Source organism: Lactuca serriola, chromosome 3 (assembly GCF_051521515.1).
Source record: "Lactuca serriola cultivar US96UC23 chromosome 3, Lser_US96UC23_V15, whole genome shotgun sequence".
NCBI classification, from domain to species: Eukaryota; Viridiplantae; Streptophyta; class Magnoliopsida; order Asterales; family Asteraceae; genus Lactuca; species Lactuca serriola.
Window position 1 is genome coordinate 25,507,722 of NC_136410.1, and position 11,337 is coordinate 25,519,058.

At 36.8% G+C, this 11,337-nt stretch overlaps 1 protein-coding gene across 1 annotated transcript; it reads left to right on the forward strand.

Moving 5' to 3' along the window:
• Nucleotides 1-1,652: 1,652 nt before the first annotated feature.
• LOC145091708 (uncharacterized) lies at nt 1,653-6,207 on the forward strand. Its single transcript, XM_079029485.1, has 2 exons — nt 1,653-2,802; nt 5,336-6,207. Exons 1-2 carry the CDS (start codon nt 1,704-1,706, stop codon nt 6,010-6,012), a joined length of 1,776 nt encoding a protein of 591 aa, XP_078885611.1. The 5' UTR covers nt 1,653-1,703; the 3' UTR covers nt 6,013-6,207.
• The last annotated feature ends 5,130 nt before the right edge of the window (nt 6,208-11,337 follow it).

The following is an 11,337-nucleotide window of genomic DNA, read 5'->3' on the forward strand; positions in this document are numbered from 1 at the left end:
TTTCATCATACCCACAGCACCTTTCATAGCGTATTTTTTTTGATGCTTGATGAATATGTAATATATTAGTTAAATGGTGAAAAGTAAAGAGGCGAGAACTTTGGTACAAATTTGTTTAGAACTGCAAACATTTTGTTTGAATTTTGTACTATATGATTGTGTATGGAGCTGTGATAGCCTGTGTTTAGTGGTTTCTGGAATTGTTGAAGCATGTTGTTAAGCATCAAGTTTTTCACAATGCATTAAAACGGGTTGTGGCTTTCTTTGGTCCACTCTTCATTAAGATAGTGATTTATTGTTAGGCAAAAGAATTTTTCTTCAATAGACGCTGAATTGGATCTTACACTAGTGGGTCAATCCAATCGATACATTTGGAAGAGTGAGTTGGATTGGCCCAGTCTTTTTCGGTCCTCGGCAAATTATTTGTGTCAACCTGATTGGGTTTCATGTTAAATGGGTTGTTCTTTTTTTTTTTTAATAAAATTGACTATAATGTATGGGTTGGTTGGATTGGAGTGTGAAAGAGCTCCCAAACTTTGGATGGTTTTTGGTCGTTTGACACGTTATTGGGTTTCATCGTTATTGTTTTTTCATCAACTTCTATTGACTTGGACATCTATATAACCAAATAAAATGACATTTTCAGCAAACAAGTAAACAACATCAAGAAATACATATTCAGCAAACATATTCATTGCTTCTTGTCACTTTGAAATTCAGCAAGCATATTCAAGAAAAACATATTCAGCAAACGTATAAATGTTAAATCAGTACATATTCTCAAGAATTCATAGAATTCAATTTAGGGCAAAAGTTTTGATTTCAGAACATATTACCAAGAAATCAATAAATTAAAACTATGCAAAGAACTCGTGGGTTTATGATTTTGTTACTATGACTTGCGTGAACACAATTGATACTTGAGAGCTCGTGTATTTCTGATTTTCGGTGACATAAAAGAATTCGGGGGTCTGTTGTCTTGCTACGATTGAGACACGAAAACAGAAAAGAAGGCGTGAGTTTTTGATTTCCGTATGGCCTTTTGCATGAAGGAGAATTTATTTCCTTAAGCCGAAACGGTGTCGTACATTATAAACATAAAGAGCATGTAAAGACTTATTAGATTATAGTCTTAGAAGGGTTAATCGGGTTAACCCAATACCAATTAAAAACGATATAAACCCAAAACCCGACACTATATATGTTATGGGTTATACGGTTGACCCAATAAACCCTATTAAATCTCCCCTAAACTCCTTCAACCCGTTCACCACTCCATCCTCCCTTACGGGTTGTGGCTAGCTCTTTTAGTTTCGTTTTGTTTTGTTATGGGTTAAGCCTGTTTCTCTTGTGTCTTAAACTATAGTTTCTTGCATGGAGGTTTTTTATTTTTTTATTTTTTTTTTGTCTTTAAAAGAATTCACATATAAAAACAATAACTACAATTTGAAAATTAAGTTGTAAAACAAATTTGTGTTGAAAAAATTGTTATGATAGATAACATAAAATATGTGGGAAACAGCAAAAGCACACCACCTTCGTTTGGTATTTCTGCTGGACCACTAAGTGAAGGATTACTCTTGCATGTGCGGGTTAGGCCCGCCACTTGAAGTATTGCTCCTAAAAACCATAGGCATTGCCTATATATATGCAACCAACTTCATCAAAATCATCAAAAGCTCACTCTCCTTATATTGATCACCATGGTTCTTCACAAAGCTTCAAGTGTTGTTTTCTTGGTGTTACTAGGTTTGGGCATTTGTGCTGCGACTAGAGCTCTCTTGACTATAGAAGAGAGCATTCCTTACACTCATGGTGGTTTAGCAGGAGGTGGTGGTGGTGGAGGGGGTAGTGGCGGTGGAGGTGGTGGTGGTATTGGGGCAGAAGGAGGACATGGTGCTGGATATGGAGGTGGAGCTGGAGCTGGAAAAGGTGGTGGTGCGGGGTATGGTGGTGGAGCAGCAGGAGGTGGAGGTGGAGGTGGTGGTATTGGAGGAGGTGGTGGAGGAGGAGGAGGAGAGGCAGGTGTAGGTGCAGGTTATGGAGGAGGAGAAGGAGGTGGGAGTGGTGGTGGACATGGTGGTGGAGCACTTGGAGGTGGAGGTGGAGGTGGTGGTACCGGAGGAGGTGGTGGTGGAGGAGTTGGAGAACACGGTGGGGGTTATGGTGGGGGAGAAGGAGGAGGGATTGGTGGTGGACATGGCGGTGGAGCACTCGGAGGTGGAGGTGGAGGTGGTGGTACCGGAGGAGGTGGTGGTGGAGGAGTTGGAGAACACGGTGGGGGTTATGGTGGGGGAGAAGGAGGAGGGATTGGTGGTGGACATGGCGGTGGAGCACTCGGAGGTGGAGGTGGAGGTGGTGGTACCGGAGGAGGTGGTGGTGGAGGAGTTGGAGAACAAGGTGGGGGTTATGGTGGAGGAGAAGGAGGAGGGATTGGTGGTGGGTATGGCGGTGGAGCACTCGGAGGTGGAGGTGGAGGTGGTGGTACAGGAGGTGGTGGTGGTGGAGGAGCTGGAGCACACGGTGGGGGTTATGGTGGAGGAGAAGGAGGTGGGAATGGCGGTGGATATGGTGGAGCTGCAGGAGGAGTTGGTGGTGGAGGTGGAGGCGGCCATGGTGGTGGTGGCGGAGGAGGAGCTGGCATAGGAGGAGCAGGAGGAAGTGGATATGGTAGTGGAGGCGGAGCTGGAGGGGGTGCCGGGGGATCGTATGGTGGATACGGTGGTGGAGGTGGTTCAGGAGGAGGAGGAGGCGGTGGTAGTGCAGGAGGTGAGCATGGAGCAACAGGTGGATATGGAGGTGGTAGTGGGAGTGGAGAAGGCGGTGGTCATGGTGGCTATATTCCTTAAGAATGTCCAAAACGGACAATGATCTGTTTTCCTGTACAATAAGAAATTAAGCAGATGCATGCAAACATAAGCTGCATCAAGATGTAATCTTATAAGTCATTCAACGTGTGTTTATGAATTTTATTACGTGTTCTGCATCATAATCTACATGCATGCATATGATCAAAATAATATATAAGAATAAAGCTACATTTCACGACGTACATCTTAGAAATATCTTATGAACCCATTCAAATTAAGCCTACGAAAGAACAAGTTTTATATTTAAATGCAATTTTAAAAGACAACGAAAATGTCAAAATGCTAATGTGCACAAATGTACTTTACGTTGAAGTCAGTTCTGTGAACTGTCTATCTTTTTATATGATGTTCTCGAGCATCATATAAACCCGATACCTTAAAAATCATGATATCTATATATGGTGCATATTCCTTTGTTTTCTCTTGTTAAAAAAATACACGATTTATAGCAAACTAGAAGCGAAGAGTTGTATTGCCATATACGTTCTTTTTCGCAGAAATCTTTGTTTGAATACAATAATTTATTAGCTAATTATACATTATTCATAAAGACACTGACATTATAGGTTGAGCATAATTATATTTTTGCATTCAAGATTTGACCATGTTTAACTTTCTAGTTGATTGGGTTTCATAAGTCGGTTTAGGTTTAATCATTGTCGAAGTTAATATATATAGACAAGTGTCCGTATTTTAATCTGAAATAATATATTGTTGTGATTTTATTTTAAAATAATATTTACTACATTCATTTGTAAAATATTATAATTATTTTAAATATACACATAAAATAAATACCTATTAATACGATAATACCTCAATAGTTCCTGTCTATGACTTACAAATATAAATAAAATAAAGTACTTTTTTTTTTTTTTTTTATCTATAGTTATCAATTTGAATAGACATTTTTTATATTGTATCATCTAAATAATATCTATTTATATGTAACGTTTGAATGAGTAAAATACCAATGATCAATATATTTTAAAAATGGGGTTAATAATTCTAATATAGATAGCTTTTTCTTTCTTAGGGTTAGGGATGACAATAGGACGGATATTGATGATTATAGTCCCATACCCACTCACAAAACTATATCCCAAACCCGATTCCGTCCCATCGAGTACCCAATTAGTATATACCCATCGAGATTGTAGGTATACCCATGTGTATTGGGTATCCCATTTATGATCTCAAATTAAAGTTAAATGTTAGTAATTTTCATTACTGAAAATCCGATCACAATCTCATCCAAAAGACGATTTGAAATTTTAAATAATTTCAATTTCTATTAACATTAATATCTAATACTCAATGTTACAATATATAATCATCACCATACAAACTTATCATATGTGTATTTTATGATAAATAAATGAGTACCATATCATGTTGTTATAATCTATTTTGAAATCATATATATTAACAATTTCCATTCTAAGATGTACTTCTAAAAAGTAATTAATAGTTATTATATAACAAATATTTATTTTTAATATCACATATAATGTTATAATATATTTTGAAATCATATATATTAACAATAAAGATACAAGTATTATAAAAGTATAAATGATTTGGGGACAAGTAAATAGGACTGAATATAAGATCGGGTAATAGGACAAGTATACAATAACCATCCAAAACCCGTAATTAAAAAAAAAAAGCTTACCAAGTCTCATAACCATTTACCCAGCCCAAAATCCATCCCAAAGTTCGGTAATTTTGATATCCCTACTCTTTCGGTCTTTCCCTTTTCATTCTGTTATTATTTATAGATCAATGTAGTCAATAATCAATTCCTCAGTTTTCTTTAAATAGAGCGTGTAATAAGCAATTCAATTTCTTTTTTTTGCTTTTATTATGGATCAATAGTTGAATACTTGAATACCATAATGAAAGGTCGTCTCCTTGCATTTAGTGTTTCAATTTGGAACTCCTCGCTAGTTTGTTATTGATATATTATTTGTTTTGCTCTTCAAAATAAAAAAATAAAAACCTAAACGTTACTGGAAAACCAATGATGAAATAAGTTGTAGCTAACAACTTCTCACATCAATTGTTAACTCAAAAGGCAAGTACCTGTGTTAGATATGAGTCAATTTAACACTGTTTTTGTATTTACCGGAGTGGCATGGTGTAAATGCTTAAGATGTGGGTAACAGCAAAAAGCACCACTAATATAAACCACCATGTAGGGTCGTAAGTGAAGGAGGTTCTCTTTTTGCATGTGGGTTAGGCCACTTAGAGTACCTCTCATGGAAACGCTACACATTGCCTATATATATGCAATTACCAATTTCATGCACATCACAACAAAATGCATTCATTGTCATTTATCATGCATGCGCACAAAGTTTCAAGTGTTGCTTTCTTGGTGTTACTAGGTTTGGGTATTTGTGCCGCGAGCAGAGCTCTTTTGACTATTGAAGATAGCATTCCTTACACTCATGGTGGTTTAGGAGGAGGTGGTGGTGGTGGAGGGGGTAGTGGTGGTGGTGCATATGGGGCTGAAGGTGGACATGGTAATGGATATGGGGGTGGAGCTGGAAAAGGTGGTGGTTCGGGGTATGGTGGTGGAGTGGCAGGAGGTGGAGGTGGCGGTGGCGGTAGTGGTAGTGGAGGAGGTGGTGGAGGAGGAACTGGAGGAGCAGAAGGTGGGGGTTATGGTGGAGGAGAAGGAGGTGGGAGCGGGGGTGGATATGGTGGTGCAATTGGTTATGGTGGTGGAGCAGCTGGAGGGGGAGGTGGAGGCGGTGGTAGTGGGGGAGGCGGTGGAGGGGGAGAAGGACCACATGGTGGGGGTTATGGTGGAGGAAAAGGAGGTGGGAGCGGCGGTGGATTTGGTGGTGCTGGAGGAGCTAGTGGCGGAGGTGGAGGAGGACATGGTGGTGGTGGAGGACATGGTGGTGGCGGTGGAGGAGGCATAGGAGGAGCAGGAGGAGGCGGATATGGTAGTGGAGGTGGCGCAGGAGGGGGTGCTGGAGGATCATACTGTGGACATGCTGGAGGAGGCGGTGGTGGTTCAGGAGGAGGAGGAGGCGGTGGTGGTGGTGCAGGAGGTGAACATGGAGCAGGTGGATATGGTGGCGGCGGCGGGAACGGTGAAGGTGGTGGTCATGGTGGCCATATCCCTTGAGAAAATCATGTGTTTCACTGGAGTGTCCAAAATTAAAACGGGCATTTGACTTCTTTTCCGAATAAATTAATATGAATTATAATGAAAATAATAATTAGATTATTTATCGTGCGGGAAATGGAAATGCTATGCATCCCATCGCTTTGTACTATGTAATCTGATTTGCTTATACAATTATGAGTTTAGAGTTGATCATCCACAACAGCAGAAGAGTTTTTCTTTTCTTTATTAACAAATTTGTGTTGAGTCCTCTATTTTCATGTGAACATTCATGTCTAACAACCCAAAAACATTAATTAATATCTGGGAGAGTTTTATTAATTTACTAGTTTATAACCGTGGAACCACGAGTTATAAAACTAATTAAATTTTCATAATAAAAATTTATAATTATTAATTAATTATTTAAAACAAATTATTAATTAAGAGATATATCAAAATTTTAAAGTTATTATAACTTCAAATTTAACATATAATTAGAAAATATAAATTTGAATTTTGAAATGAGTTGCCTAATATATCTACATCACATATGACATAATATTAATGAGAAATTATATTAAAATGACACTTGGTAAAAAGAGATTAAAACGATTCATTTATTAGAATAGGGATATGATATATTTATATTATTCTATTAATTTTTATATAAATTGATTAAAAAACATAATTTTCTTTCATTGTTAGCTTATTACTATTAAACTCATATTAATTTTGATTTCTTGATTTTTCCCCAATATCTATATATTTTGAATGTGTTTTTTTTGTTAGACCTTTAGTAGATTTTATAATTTTCTTCGACACCTACCTACCTTATGTATACCTGCATAGTTTTTTTGATGAGTTATGGAAAGAGGTTTATTGAGTTTTTTAATGAACATTTTCAATCTTTCACTATAATTTTATGTATTAAATTTTAATATGGAGAACTACAAGTAGTTGGTAAAATAGAGTAAATTACATGAATGGTCCCTATGGTTTAGAGTAAATTAAATGAAAAGAAAACCAGAGCAACAAACTTCCACCATCTAGTAATATGAGCCAAAATACCAATAGCCACGTCACAACTAAAAAAAAAATGTAATATACGAACTTCACTCTGTTATCACAAAGAGGACAAGAAACAAAATGAATAACAAGACCTTTTTTCTCCAGATTGACCCTTACCATAAGCTTATCCAATCTTAACCTCCAAGCAAAAACATTAACTTTAATAGGCACCAACTTAATCCATCTAGTAGGTAAATCAACTAACAACATATTTTTGTCAATAAACGCCCGGGTGAAAGCAACACTAAACATTCCAGAACCCTCAAATAACAATAACTATCTATCTTTAGCCAAAACAAGAGACATCGAAGATAAAATCTAACAAAGCTGGGACCATTGCTCATTCTCTCTCCCCCTCCCCCCACGCGCGCGCGCCTAGGAGGTCTACGAAAAGAACTAATCCAACCAAGTTGGTTCATCTTGTTTGAACCGTGATGTGCCTATCAAGCTCAAGGGAAAAAATTTCTAGAGTAACACACTTTAAAAGAAGTATCACCCATCCAAATATCATTCCAAAAAGAAGTTATCGCCCCATTTCCTACTTTCTTCTTGCATAAAGACAACAAGTTGATACCCTTCTCCAGGAGCTTATAAGTGGATTTTACCACTTCAATCCAAAGAGAACCATGAGCACAAGAGAACGTCTTTTGCAGCCCACCATCATCACCATGAATACTTTTCACCACCTTAACCTACAAAACGTCATGAAAATTCTGAAAATGACATATCCATTTGAATAAGAGAGCCCTGTTCAAAGCAAAAAGACAACTAACACCAAGGTCACTAAACTTTTTATCATCAATAACCTTGTTCCAGCTAACCTAGGTCATGTTTTTTTCTTCAAAATTAGTCCATAGGAAGAATTTATTCTTAAGGCATTCCATCTTAGATCACACCCAAAGGAGCCTTATAAAGAGACAAAAAAATACATAGGCAAAGCACCCAAGATTGATTTCAACAACGTCAAACTCTTACCAACATATAAGGTTTTAACTTTCCAATTAGACATTTTAGAAGTATTTTTTTAATCACTTCCGACCAAGCACACGACCTATTCATATTTCCACCACCCACAACTAAACTAAGATACGAGAAAGGGAGCTTAATATTATCATAACATATACAATTAGCTATATCAACCACCACATCTAGAGAAACACCAATGCCCACCAATTTACTTTTTTTGTAAATTGATTTTAAGCCCAAAAGCAAGATGAAAACAATGGAGGATACGAATAAGATTAAAGATATTCAAAATTTTCCAATCTCCAATACAAAGAGCATCATCTGCATAAATAAGTGAGACACCACCAAAGGAGAGTTAGTACTAATAGAGATACCCGAAAACAAACCATTCTCCATGGATTTAGAGAAAGCAACATGAAGACTTTCCATCACTAAAATAAAAAGAAACGGGGAAAGAGGATCACCTTGGCTTAACCTTTTATAGAACTATAACTCATCGGTAGGAGAACCATTAACAAGCACCGATCCGCTAAAAGAAGAAAGGCAACATTGAATCCACATTCTCCAAGTTAGATCAAAACCATGTCTCTCTAAAACCTCATCAAGATAATCCTATCTAACAGAATCATAAGCCTTCTCGAAGTCAACTTTAAAACCGTAGCTGAATTTTTCTTCTTCTTACACTAGGAGACTACCTCATTCATTATCAAAGGGCTATAAAATATTTGTCCACCCTTCATAAAAGCGGATTGCTCATCACTTATTAACCCATTATTACCCGTACTCAACCGGTTTGCAACAAATTTTCCCAGAATTTTATATTGATACCATATAAGAATAATAGGGAGAAAATCTGAAACACACTTAACATCATGAATTTTAGGAATAAGAGCTATAAAGGAAGGATTGCAACCTTTAGGGAAAAAACTGGAATTAAAAAACCCTGAAACCACATTGACAAAGTCAGCCTCAACCAAATACCAACATTTCCTAATAAATTCAAAAGTGAAACCATTAGGACCAGCTGGAGATTTATTAGCACCACAATCCCAAGCTGCCTTTTTAATTTCTTCCTTTGTAATCATTGAATCAAGCCGCAAAGAATCTTTAAGAGAAAGTTTATTACAAAAATCTCCCACAAATCGAGGCTGAGAATTAGGAGGGGGCTTAAAACGATCAACAAAATGTAGGAAAATACTTCTTTTGACCTGATCAGGATTGTCCATCCAAACACCATCTTTTATCACACCCCTAATAACAAGATGTCTCATTTTTTGATTCAAAATACCATGAAAGTATTTTGAGTTTTCATCACCTTCAATAGCCCACCGAATTTTAGATTTTTTGGTCAAATCTATAGCTTCCATCCGATAATTATCATGCAATTGCTTCAAAATATTAAGCTTGATAGCCATATCTTTCGCCTCTCCCTCTCCCTCGTCGACTTTAAGCTCTAAATCAGCCCAAACATCACGAATCTCACGTTTGGAAGCATCTCGAGCAACTTTAAAAGACTTACTCCAATCTTTAATCTTTCCTTTTAAAAATTGGAGTTTCTTTTTAAGCCATCAAAGCATTCTATTCAACAACCCCGTCATTCTTCAAAGAATCTTCAACTAATTTAGAAAAATCATCAGAAGAAAACCAAGAATGAAATACTCTAAAGGCGAAGGTCCACAATCAACCACTAGCTCTTTGAGCAAAATTGGCCGATGATTCGAGAGATGACGATCAAGAACCACACCGGATAAATTAGGAAACAACTCCAATTGATTCTCAGAGATAAGAAATCTATCCAATTTACTCATTTTACTAGCACTAGGATCAGTCCAAGTAAACGAGTACCCATCCCACGAAATATCAACTAGACACGTATCAGAGATAAACTTATTAAAAGAATATGCAGCCAAAGTATGAAAAACTGAACCATACCGCTCAAAAGCAAATCTAACTTCATTAAAATCTCCCATTAAAATAACCTCCCTATCCTAATCATCCACAATGTTACGCAACTGATTCCATAAGATATTTTTTCACTCACAACTTGTAGAGCATAAATCGAGATAACTAACGAAGAAACGTTATTGGGATTCCAAACACCTTCAACAGTCAACAAATGGTCAAACGTAATAACCCTCTTCTTGGAAAACATTCGTTTATCCCAAACACTAAGAATACGACCGATAAACCATTAGAAATACGAATTACCCCACAAAATTTTGACATGAAAATCATTTATAACATCGAATTTAGTTTCCTGATTTTTCAGGAAATTAATGAAACGTTCTAAGCATAATCTCCTCACTCACCGCCTTTTTTTTTCGACTTCCCAAAACCTTGAATATTCAATAAAAGAAAATTCATTGACACTCAAAATCTCCAAATTTTATAATAATTTTTTTGAATATTAGCTTCACAACCTTTCATTGAGAACCCCATAGCTTGACCAATCTCAACTAAGTCATTAAGTTTTTCTAGAATAGAAAACCATCCGAAGGCTCATTTGTTTTTTTGTAAGAATCCCAAAGTTTCGAACTAGCATCTGATTCATTTAAAACCTGATTTTTACTATTTTTTAATTCCGGAACTAACCCCACCTTGTAAACAGAAACCGAGGAAGCAACAAGGGAAGAAATAGCCCCTCGGTTTTGAACTTGCTGCTGTTCAGAACTTTGGAATTGGTGGACACTAGGGGAATCATGCGAAGCATCCTTATGTTGAGATCTTTCCAAAGTATTGTTATTAGACATCACTAGAGTAAAACCTGGTGGATACTTTGGATCATCTTTTTCTTGCAAACCAGGACATGCTAATTTAGCTTTTGTATTTTCAATTGTTAACTCATGTAAATTGAAGGGATCAAAATTCACTTCATGAAAAGAATCATGTTTTTGGGAGTTCTCTTATAAAAGTGTTTCTGATACTTCTTCCAAATCATCATTATCATCCCATCCTTCCTCTTGAACCGAAGGTTCAATTTCCCCATCTTCCACCTCATTCCCCGCAACATGTGCATTCACATAGCAATCATTATTATCTTCTGGTGTAGAATCATCTAGGATGAAATATGGAATCCCTCCAATTATCTCATTAGCCCGAATCATATGGATTTTCCATTCAATGATAATATTAAACGACTTCGCAATAAATGTAGCTTCATTACTTTTTTTTATACATTATCTCATACTATAAAGATTAGCTTCCTACTTCTTTATACAGTAGATCACCCCATTTCCTATCAATCTTCTCAAAAGATTTTTGAGTCCATGCAATAGTCTAAAAACCTTCAATATCAACCCACACCACCCT

Coding starts and splice junctions, on each gene's coding strand:
- LOC145091708 (XM_079029485.1), top strand. CDS start 1,704: ATGGTTCTTCACAAAGCTTCAAGTGTTGTTTTCTTGGTGTTACTAGGT. Junction 2,803..5,335: donor AACAGGTGGATATGGAGGTG/GTAGTGGGAGTG, acceptor ATGGTGGTTTAG/GAGGAGGTGGTGGTGGTGGA.